General features: G+C 41.2%; 1 protein-coding gene across 2 annotated transcripts in view; it reads left to right on the top strand.

Annotated features, from left to right (window-relative positions):
• Positions 1-19,272, top strand: part of Heatr3 (HEAT repeat containing 3) — a 38,291-nt gene extending 19,019 nt beyond the window's left edge. For both annotated transcript variants that reach the window (XM_074056034.1, XM_020179716.2), the window contains exons 12-15: positions 5,494-5,582; positions 9,440-9,583; positions 13,296-13,472; positions 18,320-19,272. In XM_074056034.1, coding sequence (XP_073912135.1) covers positions 5,494-5,582; positions 9,440-9,583; positions 13,296-13,472; positions 18,320-18,442 — 533 coding nt within the window. In that variant the 3' untranslated portion in view covers positions 18,443-19,272. The remainder of the gene's footprint in view (positions 1-5,493; positions 5,583-9,439; positions 9,584-13,295; positions 13,473-18,319) is intronic.
• The last annotated feature ends 2,346 nt before the right edge of the window (positions 19,273-21,618 follow it).

Raw genomic sequence — 21,618 nt, 5'->3', positions numbered from 1 at the left:
TTGCCTGGGCTGGTCTCGAACCTTCATCCCCCTGATCTCAACCTCCCAAGTGGGTAGGATTACAGGTGTGAGCCACTGGCTCCTGGGTAACTTGTTTTCTTTTTAATGTTAAAATACACTTCTGAATAGTTACAAAATTTGTGATACTCACTACCTGTTTTCATAGGTTTGTGGCTGACATCACCTTGCATAAATGTGGTTAATTTTCAAAATATCAAATTTTTAACAGTGTCATGTTTTTGTCTTGGGTCAGTCTGTCAGTGTGGCTCCATTACATCAGTACTAAATCATTTTAGAAATCCCTGTTTTCCCAAATTTTGGAAATTGGCAAACTTTTTGTTGTTGTTAGTTAGAATGGTGGTATCCCATTCTGTGATATATTTTCTTTTCCATATCAGAATATTGAGGAATTCATCTAAATATAATCTGCTACTTGATTACTTGTGAGTTAATTCTTGTTCTTTAGGAAAGACTTTTTTTTTTCAGTGTGCTAAGTGCTCTCCCACTGAGCTCTACTCTCAACCAGGAAAGACATTTAGAATCCTTAAAGGTTTTTTTTTTTATTGTTTTATTATTCATATGTGCATACAAGGCTTGGGTCATTTCTCCTCCCTGCCCCCACCCCCTCCCTTACCACCCACTCCGCCCCCTCCCTCTGCCCCCCACCCCCTCAATACCCGGCAGAAACTATTTTGCCCTTATCTCTAATTTTGTTGAAGACAGAGTATAAGCAATAATAGGAAGGAACAAGTGTTCTTGCTGGTTGAGATAAGGATAGCTATACAGGGAGTTGACTCACATTAATTTCCTGTGCATGTGTGTTACCTTCTAGGTTAATTCTTTTTGATCTAACCTTTTCTCTAGTTCCTGGTTTCCTTCTCCTGTTGGCCTCAGTTGCTTTTAAGGTATCTGCTTTAGTTTCTCTGTGTTAAGGGCAACAAATGCTAGCTAATTTTTTAGTTGTCTTACCTATCCTCACCCCTCCCTGTGTGCTCTCGTTTTTATCATGTGCTCAAAGTCTAATACCCTTGTTGTGTTTGCCCTTGATCTAATGTCCACATATGAAGGAGAACATATGATTTTTGGTCTTTTGGGTCAGGCTAACCTCACTCAGAATGATGTTCTCCAATTCCATCCATTTACCAGTGAACGATAACATTTCGTTCTTCATGGCTGCATAAAATTCCATTGTGTATAGATACCACATTTTCTTAATCCATTGGTCAGTGGTGGGGCATCTTGGCTGTTTCCATAACTTGGCTATTGTGAATAGTGCCGCAATAAACATGGGTGTGCAGGTGCCTCTGAAGTAACCTGTGTCACAGTCTTTTGGGTATATCCCCAAGAGTGGTATTGCTGGATCAAATGGTAGATCAATGTTCAGCTTTTTAAGTAGCCTCCAAATTTTTTTTCCAGAGTGGTAATACTAGTTTACATTCCCACCAACAGTGTAAGAGGGTTCCTTTTTCCCCGCATCCTCGCCAACACCTGTTGGTGGTGTTGCTAATGATGGCTATTCTAACAGGGGTGAGGTGGAATCTTAGTGTGGTTTTAATTTGCATTTCCTTTATTGCTAGAGATGGTGAGCATTTTTTCATGTGTTTTCTGGCCATTTGAATTTCTTCTTTTGAGAAAGTTCTGTTTAGTTCACATGCCCATTTCTTTATTGGTTCATTAGTTTTGGGAGAATTTAGTTTTTTAAGTTCCCTGTGTATTCTGGTTATCAGTCCTTTGTCTGATGTATAATTGGCAAATATTTTCTCCCACTCTGTGGGTGTTCTCTTCAGTTTAGAGACCATTTCTTTTGATGAACAGAAGCTTTTTAGTTTTATGAGGTCCCATTTATCTATGCTATCTCTTAGTTGCTGTGCTGCTGGGGTTTCATTGAGAAAGTTCTTACCTATACCTACTAACTCCAGAGTATTTCCTACTCTTTCTTGTATCCACTTAAGAGTTTGGGGTCTGATATTAAGATCCTTGATCCATTTTGAGTTAATCTTGGTATAGGGTGATATACATGGATCTAGTTTCAGTTTTTTGCAGACTGCTAACCAGTTTTCCCAGCAATTTTTGTTGAAGAGGCTGCTATTTCTCCATCATATATTTTTAGCTCCTTTGTCAAAGATAAGTTGCTCATAGTTGTGTGGCTTCATATCTGGATCCTCTATTCTGTTCCACTGGTCTTCATGTCTGTTTTTGTGCCAGTACCATGCTGTTTTTATTGTTATTGCTTTGTAATATAGTTTGAAGTTAGGTATTGTGATACCTCCTGCATTGTTCTTTTGACTGAGTATTGCCTTGGCTATTCGTGGCCTCTTGTGTTTCCATATAAATTTCACAGTAGATTTTTCAATCTCTTTAATGAATGTCATTGGAATTTTGATGGGAATTGCATTAAACATGTAGATTACTTTGGGGAGTATCGACATTTTTACTATGTTGATTCTACCAATCCATGAGCAAAACATGATCCTCTTGTACTTAGGGCCTCCTAAGGAGCTGGAATAACAGGCACACACCACCACACCCAGCTTTTGTGTATGTGTGTGTGTGTGTGTGTGTGTGTGTGTGTGTGTGTGTGTGTGTGTGTGTGAGATACTGGGGCTTGAACTTAGGGCCTTCACTTTGAGCCACTCCACCAGCCCTATTTTTTTGTGAAGGATTTTTTTTTTAGTTAGGGTCTCACGAACTATTTTCTCGGGCTAACTTCAAACCTGATCACTGCCTCCTGAGTAGCTAGGATTACAGGCAGCACCCAGCTATACCCATCTTATTTATTGAGATGGAGTCTCAGTAACTTTTTGCCTGGGCTGGCTTCCAGCCTTGATCCTCCCAATCTCGCCTCCTGAGTCGCTATGATTGCTAACATGAGCCACCATGACCCATATGTTTAATTTCTTTTAACATTTCCATAATTTCTCTGAGAAGACCACCTCTGCTAACTGTTTACTGAAATTTAGTTGAAAGACAGGATGGTTTGAAGTTCCTTTCCCAAATTTGGATGAATGACCAGAAACGTGAACAAACCTTGCTCACATATTTTCCTTATGTAAAATGTGGATTCACATAGTGAAAAATGGTGTATTGGTTAGCATGTTGAACTAAAAATAATGCTTATTTTCCTGAAAGTGAAGGATGTTAAATATAATGTACATGTGAGTGCCAGTATGGTAATTTTAAAGTTTAATGGTGACAACTCACACCAGTGTTTGAATGCCTGTTAGATGCCAGGTTTTAGGAGATGGGCATGATTCATCCTTTCCAGTGAGATTTAGAGAGGTTAAAGAACCTCTTCCAGACCGCTCGTTGTTTAAAATAGGTTTCTTGAACACGTGCATTATGTCACACATGAAGAGGTGAGGATCCTGGTAGCAGGGCCACTGGTCCACAGAGCTCAGACTCTGACATGAAGCTTAGTGTCATTTTGTAACAGCAGAGCAGGGCAAGGTGCTGCTTTCAGCAAGTGTAGAAAAGCTGATCTGAGGAAGTGAAGTGAGAGGGAGCATATAATGGCAGATGAGGTTTTCTCCCAGATCTGTCTATTCCTGAAGCTAGCCTGTTGTCTGTCTTGTGATAATTATAGGAAGCCCCCTACATTGGTATATAATATATACCTGAAAATGAAAGGCCAGAAGATAAAATAAGCCTGGATTAAAATTTGTGGGGCCAGACATGGTGGGACTCACTTATAATACCAACACACAGGAAACTGAGGCAGGAGGACTGGGAATTTGAGGCCAACCTCAGCTACATGGCGAAACCTTGTCTCAGAGGAAAAAAATGGTGGAAAACTGCCTGTCTCTCATCCAAGCAACCTGAAAATCAGAACTGGGACAAGGTCCCAGGCACCACAGGAGAGAAAGTCAAGGTGCTTCTCCTATAAAACAAATCACCCCAAAACTTTGTGACTTAGCCAGGTGCCAGTGACTCATGCCTACTCAGAAGACAGAGATCAGGAGGGTCACCTTTTGAAGCCAGCCCAAGCCAATAGTTTGCAAGACCCTATCTCGAAAAAACCCTTCACAAAAAGGGCTGTTGGAGTGGCTCAAGGTGTAGGCCCTGAGTTCAAACCCCAATCCACAAAAAAAAAAAAAAAAAATTTGTGGCTTAAAACGATAGTAATGAAACAACATGGTGGCACTCGCCTGTTGTCTCAAGCCACTCAGGAGGCTGAAACAGGAAGATCAGCTGAGCCCCTTAGTTCTAGAGCAGATTGAAAACATAGTATGAGCCCATTTCAAAACAAGACAGAACGGTCATCCCTACTTACTTCTCTCAGTTTATCTGGGCCAGGAGAACAGTGGAGGTAAGGTATCCCCACCTCCACATAGTCTAGGGCAGTGACTCTTGAGTAGGGGCAGTTTGCACCCACTCCCAGGGATGTTCAACAGCGTCTGTGGGTATTTTGAGTTGTTACAACTTGGAGGTTGTTATTGTTATCTGAAGGGTAGAGGCCAAGGGTGCTGGGAAACCCCCTGCAATGCACAGGAGACCCCTGTACACACACACAGACTTTTCTGGTGTAAAGTGTCCCTTCTGTTTAGTGGCGAGATAGTAGTCTGCTGGAAAATTCAAAGGCCATGAGCCAGACTCACTGGAAGTCTTGTTCTCTCACATTGGACACTTGGGCTGGGATTGTCAGATGAAACGCCCATGGGTGACTCATGTGACCCAGACCTTTCAAGTTGAGAGAGGAAAAAAACACGTACATGAGAGTCAGGTGCAAGTCATACTGCCTTTTATGACCTGTCTGTCATTCATGTGCTGTTAGTTGAAGATGTCACAGAGTCGCACCTAGATTCCAAGAAACAGACTCCACATCTTTATGAAAAGTAGCAAGATTCCAAAGGATCACACAAGACCAGAAATATTGCTGTGACATTTTTGGAAGTTACAACAGCAAGTGACTTGCTCTCCCTTTCCGTAAAAGGGGTCAGGGAGCTGGTTCACCTTGCCTACAACTGTGCCAGCACAATCATTTATTGTTTCTGTTCATCTTGTCCTATGTGGGAAAAAGGGACGTAGGAGAAGAGTGACAACAGGAGCAGAGGATGCTGGGTCAGTAAAGACCAGGGAGGCATGGTGGCCTGGCCCACTAATGGGCTTGGGTTGGCAAGAAGAGTACTGGTGTGGGAGGCGACTGCGTACCTGCTACCACCCTGGTGGACATCTGCAGGAAACTGAACTCATTCGCAGTGCTGGCTTAGGTCTGTCCTATTTCAAACTGGAACCCAGCACCCCAGATCAAGGACCATCTATAGAACACTTGCTAGCTGTGACTATTTCAGCTGTGGTCATTTTCAGATTGTGTGTGCAGTGTTCAGGGGACTGTTAACTAAACATTTGGCTTAAATACTAAGAATGTTTTTATTAATGATAGCATATGCTAACATTTACATGCTTTTTGTTTTGATGCTGTTTTTCTACAAAATAGCTTGTCTTGGAGCAAGAAAACTTGTACTTCATTTTGTGTTTTATGGTACTTTTTTTTAGATTTTGCAAAACATGCTGACTTTCTAGAAGCCATAAGTAGTGCCTTGAGAGCCCTTTTGCAAACAATGGCCTCCAAGAACATTCCTCAGGTAAGATTTTCTAAACTTCTCACATGAAACTTGAAAAGAGTCTGCATGTTGGAAGCAAATTTATTACTTAATTTTTTTTTTTTTTGGTGGTACTGGGTTTTGAACTCGGGGCTTCAAACTTGCAAAACAGGCACTCTACCATCTGAGCCACACCTCCAGCTCTACTTAACTATTTCTTAAAGTACTTATTTATGTTTCAAGAATAATACAAGATCGTTGTAAAAAGACAACAGGTGCTTAAAATAAAAAGTGAAGCTCTCCCTCCTTTCCACTATCGGCAACACACACAGGTGCTTTTGTGTCCATGCAACTTCTTTTCTTTTCTTTTCTATCCATCGCCAGTTGTTTTTTTTGAGTCTAGGCTGGCTTTCAACTCTCCATCCCCCTGCCTCCACTTCCCAAGTACTTTTTTGCCATAACCTCATCAGCAGTGTGTTGCTAAAATGTTGGATTTTTACCAATTTAATAGGTGACAGTTTCTCAGTTTTAATTTGCATCTCTCTTTATCGGGGTGATGAGAGGGCTGTATATCTTTTCATGTGCCCTAGGACCTTTGACATTTCTTTTTTCTGTAGTTGTCCCTGTCTTTGGCCTATTTTTCTGGGGTTGGTGTTCTTTGTTTTTTGCAGGCAAAGGCAAATTCTGAGGCCTAACCCCTGACCTACTAAAGAAGAAACTTTGAGGAGGGCCCCAGCAGATTGCTTAAATTTGAGATTGCCTAAGTTTGAGAATCACTGTTCTAAACCATTTTATTGTCCCTCCTTTCTAACATAAGGCCCTTCAGTTATTAATATATCACTCTAGTTAACATGTCACTGGACTCCACCACCCTTTCTTTTGGTTATAGTCCTCTTGCCTCATCTGGGGGATTCCTGCTGGTGACCACTGTTTGTCTAAGTAACTTCAGTCTACCTTAGATTATCCTTCTAGTACCCTGGCAGTGTAGCTTTTGGCCCTCGTTTGCTCCAGTGGTCTTGTCTGTCTTTACCTTGGTCCTGCATTGACCATGCCTCTGAGGGCAGTGCTTTCCAAACTCTGCCTTATCACAGACCTTAGTGGGAGTGATGTTTCAGTGTTTATTGTAGTGGATGCTGTTAACTTCATGTTCACATGTATTCTAGTCATTCCAACCTCAGTTTCTGAGACAACTTGCTTTTAGTCTATTGAAAGTGTATTACTTTCCTAATAAACTTTGCTGTCATTTTTACTATTTTATTTGTTATTTATTTATTTATTTATTTATTTATTTATTTATTTTTGTAGTACTGGGGTTTGAACGCAGGGCCTGCACCTTGAGCCACTGCATCAGTCCTTTTCTGTGAAGGGTTTTTAAGATAGAGTCTTGTGAACTATTTGCCTGGGCTGGCTTTGAACCATGGTCCTCCTGTTCTCTGTCACCTGAGTAGCTGGGAGTACAGGCATAAGCCACTGGCGCCTGACTTCATATTTACTATTCTTTTTTAAAAAATAGTATTTTTTTATTATTTAAGAAGTTCCTTTGTGGCTGGACACCCGTGCCTCATGTCTACAATCTTAAATACTTGAAAGGCTGACATTGGGAGGATCATGGTTTGAGGCCAACCCTGGCAAATAGTTTGTGAGACCATGTCTCCAAAATAACCAGAGCAAATGAAAGATGAATGATTGTTAGGCATACTATGACTGTTCGGAGAATCAGAAAACCTTATACTGCAGGGCCTTTAGGAATATTGGGTTTATTTTTATTTGTTTTTGGTGGAACTGGGGTTTGAACTTGGCTTTGCACTTGCAAAGCAGGCATTCTACTATTTGAGCCATGTCTCCAGTATGGTTATTTTATAAATGGGGTCTTGGTAACTATGTACCTGGGCTGGCCTCATATCTTGAGCCTCCTGATCTCAGCCTTCAAAGTTGCTAGGATTATAGGCATGAGCCACAGGATCTGGCTAAGGTATTTTTACTGATTAAAGAAAATTGGTCAAGTTGGGTGTGATGGCACATACTTGTAATCCCAGCAGGAGGAATGTAAGTTCAATGCCAGCCTAGGCTACATAGCTAGACCCATCTCAAAAAAAAGAGACAGTTCATACTTAACCAGTTATAGCATGGCACATGCCTGCAGTCTCAGCTACTCAAGAAGCAGAGATAGGAGGCTCCTGGTCCAAGGCCAGCCTGGATAAAAGCACAAGACTCTATCTGAAAAACTAAAAGCATAAGGGCTGGAAGTGTGACTTAAGTGGTAGACTGCTTGTCTAGTAAACCTGAGGCCCTGAGTTCAAACCCCAGTACTGCCAAAAGAAAGAACAAATCTTATATTCAGTTAATGTAATTATTCATATATGTTAAGATCCTGGATCCTCAAGCTCATTGTGTAGCCAGGCAGAGCACAGAGGATTAAGAGCCAAAACAACCTGGGTGTCCTGTGCTTAGCAGGTGAGGACACAGAGCAGGCGATGTGCTGAGTGGCAGCACAGCAGAGTTTAGCCTCTTGACTTCCCTGTCTAGTTCTCTACCGTATTGGTTCGTATATGTCTGGCAGCTTCTTTGTGAGTTCTGGTAATAGCGCAGTGCACCGTTACCATTCATAGCAGTCTTGTCCTAGCTTTGAGGAATTCCACCATTTGTGCCACTTCTGTCATTATGGTATTTTCTGAGAAACTTGGCACATTAGCTGTTACTTTTAGGTTAGACAGAAGCCATGAAAATGATTCAGAAGTGAGTGAGGTTTTAGAACTGTGCAGTGGTTTTACAAATGGTAGTGAGTATTTCATTGGTACTGTTTAATCCCTGCAGCAACTCTTTGGTGAATACTTCTATCACCCCATCTTCCTGATGGGCAAATGGACAATTTAGTGGATTAGAAGCCAGGATATCTGCCTATCTCCATGCTGTGCTGTTGCTTGTAGGAGATAGGCCAGCCATGTGACATTCAACCATTGGTACCTGCACCTAAGTGTGTGCTTAAATTAACTCAAGCTGGAAATCATCACCACATGGTAGACGAAGCACTGTGTAATTTAATGGTTTTTGCAGTCCTTAAAATTTACAACAGAAACATCTCAAAGAAAGTTCTAACTTGTTTAGCAGCAACAAAATTTTAGTTAAAGCTATGTTGTTCTGTTTATTCTTTCAAAATGTTTTTTATGGTATTAGGGTTTGAACTCAGGGCCTTGCACTTGCTAGGCAGGTGCTCTATCACTTGAGCCACACAGTCCTTTTTGCTTTAGTTATTTTTCAGATAGGGTCTTAAGACTGGCCTCAGACCATGATCTTGTGTAGCTGGGATTACAGGGACTCACCATGATGCCTGGCTTATTTGTTGAGATGGGATCTTGCTGACTCTTTGCTCTGGCTGGCCTCAAACCTCAATCCCTCCCAGTTTCTGTCTCCTGAGTACCTGGGATCACAGGTTTGAGTCACTGCGCCTGGTTATACTTTCAAAGCACTTACAATCAATATTAGAAAGAAACTAAAATCTGTTTAGCTGTGTACACGTGGAATGAAAGTCTTCAGTTGAAGCTAGTGGGACCTGAACCCCTTTTATGAAGTGGATAAATAGTGACAGAACATGAGCAGGCTCATCTTAGTTTGGAATTGCCAACTGTATTTGATTTTTTTTTCTTTTTTGTCTGGCAGCACTGGAGTTTGAACTCAAGGCCTCACACTTGCTAGGCAGGCGCTTTTACCACTTGAGCCACTCCACCTGCTGCCAGCCATATTTAGAAGTGGTCAGAATCCATAACAGCTTCTCTACCATGTTCCTTACGCTGCTCAGGATGCCATGCAGCATACAGAGGAGATCCCGTCCATCTGCTTTCACTTGCCATTGGAACCAGTCAAGTCTGACACTAAAATAATCTCCCCTTCTTGCTCCACAGTGCATGACGCCTGAGCAGCTGATGACGCTGTGCAAAGCAGGCATTCATAGCAGCAATGTCGGAGTGAGAGTGAATGTCGTCAGCATCTTAGGAATCACGGGCAGTGTCCTAGCCAGAGAGTGTGGGACTCTTGAAACTCTTAAGGTAAAGCAGTTTCTTCTAAGCTAAAATGATCAGTAATGAGGGAAGGTGGAGGGGCTGAGGGGAGTGCCTATTGGCGTAGGGCTTTTAAGAATTTTCGTGGGCATGATGAGAAGACATTGTACCAAGAAATTACTCATTCAGACTGGGTGCCAGTGGCTCACACCTGTAATCCTAGTTACTCAGGAGGCAGAGCTCAGGAGGATGGTGAATCCAAGCCAGCCTGAGCAAATAGTTTGCAAAACCCTATCTCGAAAAAACCCTTCACAAAGATAGGGCTGGTGGAGTGGCTCAAGGTATAGGCCCTGAGTTCAAGCCCCCCCAAAAAAACAACAAAAAACGTTGCTCATTCAGTTATAATATTAGAATGTACCCTTCAGCTTGATGTAGCTTCAGGTAGTATATAAGTACTAAAAAGTCAACCCTCATTTTGCCGTTTAACTCTTTTTGTTTTTTTGCAGTACTGGGGTTTGAACTCGGGGCCTTGAGCTTGCTAAGCAAATGCTCTACCACTTCAGCCATGCCTCCAGTCCTGCCATTTAACTTTAGTCTGGAAGTGCTTTTTCAAAAATAAATTTGTCTTCAGTGGAAAGCCAAATGCAGAGTTGTTAAAACTGCCTTTTGTTCTTGAGGCTGTGTAAAGTGTTTGTGAGTTGTGTTATCCTGCTGGTGAACAGTCCACCCAGCTTTCCTTGTGTGCCATGGAAGCACATCCTGACAACTACCACACAGGTGATTCTAATGTCACACCAGAATTTGTAAACAACAACTCTGGTAGAGCCAGTCCACTAGGAAGGAATTCACTCGGCAGACAGCAAACCCTTGGTACCTGCTAGTGATGAAAAGCCGCAGATACAGATGCATAGAGTTCAGCACTGTACTGCAGGTGCTTAAGTCATTTTCCCATAATGCTGTACAACTTTCACTACAGACATGCTGCCTTGCAACAAATCTAAGCTTTCCACTTTATCACTTAATCACATTACATGCCCTTTTTGTCTTGGGAGGATTACTATAAATTTTACCTTGCTTTCAGGGCACCATTTAGTTTTGGGGAAGAAGATTTTCACAAAATCAAGGGCAGGGAAACACTTAGCAGATCACATGATTTGAACACAACTGACAGTAATGCAGGATGGACTGAGTTCCTGGCATGAACTAAGCTACATAACGCATGTGTGCACTTTTAAAATTTTTATTTTTGAAATTCCCTTTAATTTTTGTACTTATTTATTTTACCATGCTTTGTCAAAACCACATATAATAAATCCACAAATCGACAGTCTTAACTGTATTTGCACTCAGCAGATACTGTATTTGATCTCAGCATGGTTGCTCAGGAAAAGTACAGAAGCATGCAGTGAAAAGATTCACCTGCACTCCTTACACTTCAGTTCCCCCTTTGCCTTCAGAGGGACAGCCACTGCCACCTGGTCCTTGCTTTCCATGCCAGGAGCTTTTGAGAAGTATGTACAAGTAGAGAGAATGTGGCTACGTGGCATGAATGCGTGCACATATACAGATGAGCACATGTCGTTGTCAAGGGTCACTTTAATGCAACAGCAACACTTTCTCAGATACATGGTTTTATAGTGTCACTTTTCCAAACATGGAAAAAAGTAGAGAAAGTGCAGTGAATTTTGTATACTCATAAACAGATTAAACAGTTAATATTCCATCATATGTTTATCATAAAGACAAATTATGGTAGGGCTGGTGGAGTGGCTCAAGCAGTAGACCACCTGCCTAGCAAGCTCAAGCCCTGAGTCAAACCCCAGTACCACCAAAACATTTTTTTTTTAAAAGTTAAAAAGCTGGGCACTGGTGCCTCACACCTGTAATCCTAGCTATTCAGGAGGCAGAGGTCAGGTAGATCTTGATTCCTAGCCAGCCTGGGGAAATAGTTCCTCTAAACCCTATCTCGAAAAAAACATTCATAAAATAGGGCTAGTGGAGTGGCTCAAGGTGAAGGCTCTGAGTTCAAGCCCCAGGACCACAAAAAAAAAAAAAAGGAAAAAGAAAAGAAAAGAAGGTTAAAAATAATTAAAAGACACTGTGTATTCTTCTTATTGGTTGAATATGCATCTCTTACAAAGGGACAGTTTCTTATGTAACTGCCATTATTATGCCTTATAAATTAGTAGCATTTCTTAATAACACCTGGTCCATATTCATAATTTTCTAGTTCACTCAAAAACATACACTGGTAGATAGTTTGTTTAATCCAGTAAATTCCACAAGTTCTGTTTGGTTTCAGTTCTTATACATCCTTTGATCTCAGTAGTTCTCTCCCATACCACTTGGTCCTCCTCACCTCCAAATAAGCATCCCACAGAGTATCCAGCCTTCTGGATTTATCTGATTGCTTCCTCATGTAAACCATGTTCCTCTGTCCTGTATTTCCTGCAAACTGAAGGTTAGACTAAAGTCTGGATTTAAACCATCTTCATAGGTGGTGCTGTAAGCTTCCTGTTACACTCTAGGACATTAAATATGAGGGGCTCTTTGCCTGTCCTGTAATCACCCTGTTCTTCATGGTGCAACTGGGTTTGGACCCAGTGTTCTGAGCATCTCTGCACATACACACACCCGTAAATATCAGGTTGCACATGGCCATGAAAACACATGGCAGAACAGTCAAACTAAAATAAGGTTACTTTGGAACAATTTGCAGATTGGTAGTGATGTGTTTTACCTGGCAAATTATAGGGGTTGAGGGAAAGAGAAGAAAGAGTAGAAGTCAAAAATCAACCAAGAACTGGACACTGATGCTTTGCCTATAATCCTAGCTACTCAGAAGGTAGAGATCAGGAGGTTCAAAGCCAGCCTTAGGCAAATAGTTCAAGAGACCCTATCTCGAGAAAACCCATCACAAAAAAGGCTGGTGGTGTGGCTCAACTGGTAAGAATGCCTGCCTAGCAAGTGTGAGGCCCTGAGTTCAAACCTCATTACCACCAAAAAAAAAAAAACAAGGAAAAAAAGTCAACCAAGATAGTGAAGCAAAATGAGATTAAGTATTGTTGTTTGTGGTACTAGGATTTGAACTCAGGCTCTTGTGCTTGCTAAGCACGCACTCCTCTATTTGAGCCAGGCTTCCAATCCTTTTTTTTTGCTTTAGTTGGTTTTTTTAGGTAGAGTCTCGTGTTTTTGCCCAGGTCTGGCCTCAGACTGTGATCCTCCCACCTATGGCCTCTGTGTATCTTGGATCACAGGTGTGCACCATCATGCCCAGCTTATTGTTTGAGATGGAGTCTCCCTAACTTTTTGCTTGAGCTAATCTTGAATCTTAATCCTCCCAATCTCTTCCTCTCAAATAGCTGGGATTACAGGCTAGTTATTGCACCTAGCATGTTTTTCATATACTTTTGAAAGCAAATTTTGTTGTTTGAGGTAAGATTTCTGTGCATTTAACACCATAGAAAAGGCTTTTTGAGGTAGGTTGAGGAGACACTTTAATGATTTCCAAAATCAGTTTATCTATATCTTTATTGATCTTAGTTCATTTTATTTAGGAGTGTCAACTTTAATGTACTCAATTCATCTTGCTGTTATTATAATTAGTATGTTTACAAATATTTGTCACGTCTTTGGTCCTGTGAAAGTTCCCCTTTCCCTTGGCACTTTTATATAAAATAGTGAGTTATTGGCACACTGGCGTTAGTGCTCCTTTTGGAGACTGATATTAGTCGCGTTATCATGCCTTTCTTGTTTCCAGACCATTGGGTGCTTTCTGCTTGATGTTGCCACCAAAGACCCTTCCCTTGTTGTAGCAGGAGAAGCTTTGGATGCCCTCTTTGATGTTTTTGCAGACGGTGAAGAAGCTGAAAGGGCCTCAGTTCAAATTAAACTGTTATCTGCTCTGAAAGAATTCCAACCAGTCTTCAAAACGAAGGTTCGTAGCTGCTTTATTTATAAACACGTAAGTCTCATTCTTTAGGCAGGGGGGCATGTCTGCCTGTAAAGGCATGTGCGTGACAAACTCCTATAATCTCTGTGATTAGCAGCACTTCACCCCAGTACCTTGCAAGTGCAGTTGACTGAGTCATAATTGCAGTAACTTTTGGATCATTGGAGTTAGAACCGAATGGCTCTGACAAGCTCTTCATTTCTTCAGCAGCTTAGTAATGTTAACAGTGTGTTCCTTTCGCATGTGTAAATGCTGTAGTCTGTAGTGTTCTGAGTTCCTTCAGATACATCTTTATTTTATGTCATGTAGTAGTTATATCTTGGTTTCATTGTTGGGGATATTTGTTTTAGGAAAAAGAATAAACTTAAGGCTGTTGTGTATTGGAGAATGTAGCTACATAATGGCTTCATTAGCCATTTTATTTAGTTATGGGGGTGAGTAGGAGACCAACCCAGAGTTTTATTTTATTTATTTATTTTTGGTGCTGGATGTGGAACCCAGGGCCTTGCTCATGCTAAGCACATGCTGACCACTGAACCATGCCCCCAGCCTCTAGAAACTAAAAACACTTGAATTGTATTATTCTCCTCCTAGTCTAAATCTCAATTTTAGAATTAAATCATGTTGAGAATTACTTTATCCTTTTTTTGGTGAGGTGGGGATTTGAACTCAGGCTTCATGCTTGCAAAGCAAGCACTTTACCACTTAAACCCCTCCTCCAGTCCATTACTCTGGTTATTTTTGAAGATGGAGTCTCTCAAACTGTTTGCTTGGGCTGGCCTTAAATGGAGATCCTGCCAATCTCAGCCTCCCAAGTAGCTGGGGTTGCAGGCATGTGTGCCCATCTACCTTTTTAATTTTAGACTTTTTTCCTTTTTACCGTGCAAGTTCTGTACTCCTGAGGTGCATCCCCAGCACTATAGTTCAGATTTTTTAATTCTTTATTATCATATATTAATTGTACAAAAGGATTTTATTGGGATGTTTTCATTCATACATGTAATGCACTTTGACCAAATTCACCCCTTTATTAGTCTTTCTTATCCCCTAGACATTTTTTTTCAGTACTGGGGGTTGATCTCGGACCTTGTGCTTGCTGGGCCTTAGCCACTGCACCAGCCCTTTTTTGTGTTGATTGTTTTTGAGACAGAGTCTCACTTTGTGCCCATGCCAGCCTGGACCTTTTTTCTCCCATTTGTGCTTCTCTGTGTAGCTGGGATGACAGGTGTGTGCAACCACTCCCTGACATTGGCTGAGGTGGGGGTGAGGGGGTCTCACAAACTTTTTTCCCAGGCTGGCCTCGAACTGAGATCTCCTGATCTTTGCCTTCCAAGTAGCTAGGATTATAGGCTTATGCCACCTCACCAGTCCCTCCTACCTCCCATTCTCCAGATTTTAAATTAAACTTTTGCTTCTAAATCTTTTGTTAAGAGAATAGAGGTTTTGATGAGAAATTTGCTTCCCCTGTTTTTGTTTTATTTCTTTTATTTAACAAGTACCTGACCTAGAATTTATTTCTCTTAGAACTCTATGATAAGTTTAATATTTTTTCCCAGTTCCAGCCTGTTAGTTGATTCATTTATATATTTGCAGATAGGGCCTCGCGTGTCACCCATACTGATCTTCCAGCTGCTCCCAGCTCCTGTGCTTCAGTGACCCACCTGTCTCCTTCTGAGTAGCTGGCACTACAGGCTCACCCGCAATTTTTTTTTTTATTTTATCATTTTTACATTTACTCACATGTATACATTGTTTGGGCCACCTCCCCGGCCCCCTTCAATCGTTTTTTGCAAGGCAAAAACACTCCCACTGACCCTATACACCCCAGCCCCTGAAAAAAATTTGAGGCATAAGAAAAAATGGCAACTTGTTTTATCTGAAATCAGTTTTGTTTTAAGAACATTAATATTAATAAGATGGTTAATGACATCAGTCATGTTTTAGCATGTTATATTTTAAAACTTGGCAACAATGGCTGCTGTTTTTAACCTTCACAGAAGTAAGTGACTGTTGTGAATGAAAAAGAAATAAAGTGAACAGTATACTCTCAGCTGGGTGCCAGTGGCTCACACCTGTAATCCTAGCTACTCAGGATGCAGAGCTCAGGAGGATCAAGTTTTGAAACCAGCCTGGGCAAATAGTTCAAAAGACCTTAGCTCTAAAAAAAAAAAACTTCACAAAAAGGGCTTGTGGAGAGACTCAAGGCATAGACCCTGAGTTCAAGTCCCAGTACCTCAAAAAAAGTGAACAGTATACTCTCAATTATGCTTTGTTCAAACCTGTCATGTTTTGTTTGCTTGTTTTGTAAACAGTGAGAGGTTTTATTGCCACTATTCCTTGCCTCACATGTAACCAAGTTGAATGATGTTTCTTTAAGCAAAAACAAATGTACTTTAGTATTTCTTTTATTATCCAAAAAGCAACACAGTATAGTCAGAGTACTTGTGTTTTTACTTAACACTGCATCCAAGAGATATTTTCATATCAGTAACGGAGGGTGTCCCACATTGTTCTTAAAAGCTGTGGGCCTGCTGGGCGCTGGTGGCTCACGCCTGCAATCCTAGCTACTCAGAGACAGCAATCAGGATATCGAGGTTCAAAGCCAGTGAGTCAATGCCCTGTATAGCTATCCTTATCTCAACCAGCAAAAACCCTTGTTCCTTCCTACTATTGCTTATACTCTCTCTACAACAAAATTTGAAATAAGGGCAAAATAGTTTCTGCTGGGTATTGAGGGGGCTGGGGGGGAGAGGGAGGGAGCGGAGTGGATGGTAAGGGAGGGGGTGGGGGCATGGGGGAGAAATGACCCAAGCCTTGTATGCACATATGAATAATAAAAGAAAAAAAAGCCAGCCCGGGCAAATAGTTCCTCAAGACCCTATCTTGAAAAACCTTTCACAAAAATAGGGCTGGTGGAGTGGCTCAAGATGAAGGACCTTAGTTCAAGCCCCTGTACTGCAAAAAAAAAAAAAAAAAAAAGCTATAGGATCTTTAAACTTTTAGAAAGGAGCCTGCCAGATAAAGAGTAGAAAACAATCCCTATTTCTCTGCAGCTGCCAGGAAAGCAGATGTAGGTAAGAGTCATCACAACTCTACAGAAGGGCTGGGGGTGTGGCTTGGCCTGGGTTCCAACCCCAGCCCCCAAAGCAAAACAACTAAAACTGCAAAAAGCAAATGCTTAGAAAGGAGTTATGTAAACTATGAATTGGGAAAATAACCCCAAACCTCTGAAGGTCTGTTGTTGGGTTGATTTTCCTAATTAGTATGCATTGCTATAGTAGTAATATTTCATTTTTCTCTTCTCAAAGCTAGTAAGTCCTAATGAGCCGAGCCCCAGTGGTTCATGCCTGTAATCCTAGCTACTCAGGAGGCAGAGATCAGGAGGATTGCAGTTTGAAGCCAGCCCAACCCAAGCAAATAGTTCTGTGAGACCCTATCTCAAAAAACTCTTCACAAAAATAATGCTGGTGGAGTGGCTCACAGTGAAGGCTCTGAGTTCAAGCCCCAGTACCTCAGAAAAACAAAAAAAAAAGAAGAAAATCCTAATGAAATTTGTTAGCCAAAAGGCTAGCCTACACTTTTCAATTCTTGTTTGGTTTTGGTTTTGTTTGTTTATTTTTCAGTATTGGGGATCAAACCCAGGGCCTCATGCAAGCTAGGCAAGCACTCTACCACTGAGCTATGCTCCTAGCCCTAGCCTTCAGGGTTTTTGTTTTGTTTTGTTTCAGGGATTTTTTTTTGGACAAGGTCTCAAAGTGTAGCCTCAAATTCACAATCCTCCTGCCTCAGCCTCCCTCCTGCTGGGATTATGGATGTGTAACACCACACACAGCAGTTAACTGTAGAGTTTTTTATATGAAGCCCTTTTGTGGAAAATGGAGCCACATTAAAGGCTATCCAGTACATATTTGGCCTCTAGTTGCATTTAACTAAAATACCATATGGTATAATAAAACTTACCTATTAGGCATTGGTGCATGCCTAAAATCTAAGCACTTGGCAGACTGAGGCAGGAAGATCTTGAGTTTGGGGCCAGCCTGGGCTACATAGTGAAACACTGTCTAATTAAAAAAAAAAAAACATGCCAGGCACTGGTGGCTCGTGCCTATAATTTTAGCTACTCAGGAGGCAAAGATAGGAGGATTTCAGTTTGAAGTCATCCTGAGCAAATAGTTCACAAGACCCTATCTCAAAAAAAAAATTACAAAAAAGTGGCTCAAGGTGTAGGCCCTGAGTTCAAACCCCAGTACCACCAAAAAAAAAAAAAAAAAGGCAACTTATCTAAAGCATTGTTTCTCAAAGGTGCTTCCTCCTACCAGCAGCATCAGTCTCACCTGGTACCTTGTTTGAAATGTGAGTCTCAGTTTCTGACTTACTGAGTCAGAAACTCAGTGGATGGGCTCACCAGTCCCTTTTTAGCACAGCTTTCAGGTGATGTTGTTACACTAAAGTGAGAGCCACTCTTTGGGAGGTGAGACAGAATTCACATGCCATAAAATTCATTCTTTCAATTTGTTTTTGGTGGTACTGGGGTTTGAACTCAGAGCCTCACACTTGCTGCGCAGGCACTCTACCTCTTGAACCACTCCACTAGTTCTAAAATTCACTCTTTTGAAGTCAACAACTCAAAACATTCTAAATTTATCTTTACTTTTCGTGTACTATACTCTTCTTACCCTGAAAATAAAGCTGTTCCACCAAATTCTTGAAACTGTCTTATTTATAATATGGTTAAATGTATCCCAAATTAAATACTTTCTTGATTTAAATGAATTAGTAATAACACCAAATCATGTATGATTTTGTTTGGTTTTTTGGGGTTTTTTTTACAGATACGAAAAGAAGGGAGAGGTAAATACAGTCCAGATCAGCTGTGTGTCCTCGACAACGTGAAGATGAATTTGAGAAGGTTTGTTGCTTATCAAGAAACTGTTGAGAAAAGACTGACTTCTTGAACCATCTAGAGAGAATCTACAGCTGAGGGCATAGCTCAGTGATAGAGCCTTGTGGAGTGTATGCAGGCCCTGGGTTCCAAGACCACAAAAAGAGAGCGAGATTAGTTCTTCTCCAAATTATTTGATGCTGAGAGTACTAAGGAGTTTCCTTTGAGTGTATGCTTCAGAAAGCAATTTTTAATGCCCATATTCTGGACAGACATTATATTGAAATTCACAAAATCTTTAAAACTTGTCAGAAACGTGTGTAGGCCTTGGAATCTAAATATGTTTCTAGTGTTTGCTCTGTTATGTCTTCAGCATATTTTAATCACTGGGAACAAAGAGTGGAGATGCAAAGCAATCTCAGGTGGTCCTTTTTTTTTTTTTTTTAATGATACTGGGGATGGGGCCCTAGGGCCTTGTGCTTGCTAAGCAAGCACTCTGCCACTGAGCTATAGGTGGTTCTTAACTAATACGTGGTCAGTAAAGAAACGTCAAACAATCACATCCTTGAATTTTGCAAGAAAAATGTAAGTCATTGCTTGGGTACTTTTTAAAGTCAATATCATTTTATATTAGATGAATTTTTAGCTGAAACATGAAAACAAGCTTTATAAAATAATTTTTACCATGATGTACTGTATACCAATTATGAACCATTTGTGAAGAAGTAAATGAGCTGAATTTGGTGTCATCCTTAGTGTGACATTACTGAGCTATGAGGTGATTGCCATCCTCTGTACAGCAGGTCTGATCAATTATTGCTTGTAACCTCACTCCTTGATTTGACTTGTTATAGAATCAGAATTGGTAGAAAATATTTTGAATAAATAACTTTTTAATTGAAAGTTTGGTGTCTTACAGATTTTTTTTTTTTTATCATTTTTACATTTACTCACATGTGTATTCATTGTTTGGGCCACCTCCCCACACACACACAAATTCTTTTTGATAGTACTAAATACACCTATTCCTGGCTGGCTTGCTTCATAAAACAGCTTACAGCAGGACTTTCCAGCCTTACTCTCAGTGTCCTTGAAGTGGGGCTTGAGGTGGGAATTTCTGAGCATGTCACTGTCTGAAAGGGGTCCCTGGACTCCAAATCCACCATTCATCATCAGAGTTGTCAGTGGAAATTTGAAATTTTCCTTACAGTTGATCTCAGTAGTCCTGATAAAAAGCTCAGTACCCCATATAGTACTTATGTCCCCACTTCTCCAGCTGTGTAAAATGACCTAGTGGTGTTACATTTCAGGTGCACTGTGGCATATTTTAGTTTTTGCCTGTCTGGTGTAGACTAGTGACAAGCCCAGGTTATTTCCCAGCTCTAAGGAGTTGTTGAGCCCATGAGACTGAGTCAAATAACCAGGCCTTCCATGTGGGTGGGAAAATGGGAGGAGCCTGCCATACCCAAAGTTCCTTTCTGCTTACTGTGCCCCTGGATCTTGATTGGGGTGTGTGTATGTGTGTGTGGTGATCAGTGCAGCCAAATCACTGACCCAGGTTTTTTATACCATGTGTTCTTGAGAAGTATAGCTTAAGAGCTCTCTCTACATCAAGTAAGTTTCAGTTTCCCCTTTTTTCTGTGGTACTGGGGATTGAGCCCAGAGCCTTGCACTTGCTTTAAAGCACTACTTGAGCTATACCCCCTAGCCCTTTTTGGTCTTACTTTGTTTTTGAGATAGAATCTCAATAACTTTACTCAGGCTGGCCTCAAACTGCAGTCCTCCTGTCTCCACCTCCCAAGTAGCTGGGATTTTAAGTATGCACCACCACACCAGGCTTATACAGGTTTCCAAGGAAAATAAAATCCCCAATTCTATTCTTTCCCCCATACTTTCCAACCTTTGAAAAGTATGCAGACTCAAACACAGGCCTAGTACATAGTAAGTTCTTAGTATTTGTTGAACGCATGTGTGCTAGTGAGATTTTATTTTGTTAGGCTGTTGTTCAGTCATCCTACAGAACAGTACAAGGTGAGTTATTCCACTGAAAGTGCCATCCTGAAAGCCTCCCAGATTCTAAGGCGTATATACTTTGGCCCACGTTGCTACTATTCAGCTTTGTCACTTGCTTAGTACATCATATAAGTATTGTTTATGGGACAATGGAGACTGGTTTTTCCCAAAGGGAAAAAGTCTGCTTTAAGATAGTTTCTTTTCTTAAAAGGTGTCCAGAACAATGCACTAGAACTATACTATTTTAAGTATCGGAATATGAATTCATGAGATGCTGGGGTTTATTTGTTTTTGTTTTTTTGTGGGACAAGGGTTTGAACTCAGGGCTTCTTGCTTACAGAGTAGATGCTTACTACTTGAGCCACATCTCCAGTCCATCTTTCTCTGGTTATTTTGGAGATGGGATATCGCAAACTATTTACCTTGAACTATGATTCTCCCAATTTCAGCCTCCCACATAGCTAGGATTACAAATGCGAGCCACCAGTGCCTGGCGAGACAAGAGCCTCCTGTGTTGCCAGGCTCTGGTGGCTCATACCTGTGATCCCAGCTACTCAGAAGTCAGAGAGCAGGAGGATCATGGTTCAAAGCCAGCCCTGGACATATAGTTCACCCTATCTGAAAAACACCCAATACAAGAAAGGGCTGGCGAGTGGCTGAAGTGGTAGAGCACCTGCCTAGCAAGTGTGAGGCCCCGAGTTCAAGCCCCAGTACCACCAAAAAGAAAATTTTAAAAAATGTTTATGTTGAAACCTGACTGAGATCTCAGGACCAAGGTACCCATTGCCTATAAACTCTTCAGATCTTTAACCCTAACCAATCCAGAAGCAGCAATGACTTCTTGTGGATGCACTCCTCCCCGCTTGACATTATCCTGCCTTCCTATCTGTAGCCAATGAAGTGTATGGGGCTTTCCTTCCCCTGTAGAAAACATGCTCCCTGCCCTTGTCAAGACATTTCCCAGTGGCTCCCCAGCCCCACTGCAGGGAGTTCAGACAGATTTGTTCTTTTCCCGGCTAGCATCCATGACAGTCCATAAACCCTTTTAAGAATTACACTTTTCCTGTTACCTGCTCCATTTCAGTCATGGTAATTAATGTCATATGTTTAACAAACACCTCAATGTCCCAGTATCTATACACATTTTTTTTTCCTCAAATTACAGTTCCATGCAATTTGGTGTCACTTTGAGGAATCTAGGACCCCCACCTTGTGCAGGCTTCTGCCATCTTGAAG

This window comes from Castor canadensis, chromosome 15 (genome assembly GCF_047511655.1).
Source record: "Castor canadensis chromosome 15, mCasCan1.hap1v2, whole genome shotgun sequence".
Classification (NCBI taxonomy): Eukaryota; Metazoa; Chordata; class Mammalia; order Rodentia; family Castoridae; genus Castor; species Castor canadensis.
The sequence above is the reverse complement of the archived record's forward strand: the minus strand, read 5'-3'. Positions and strand labels throughout refer to the sequence as shown.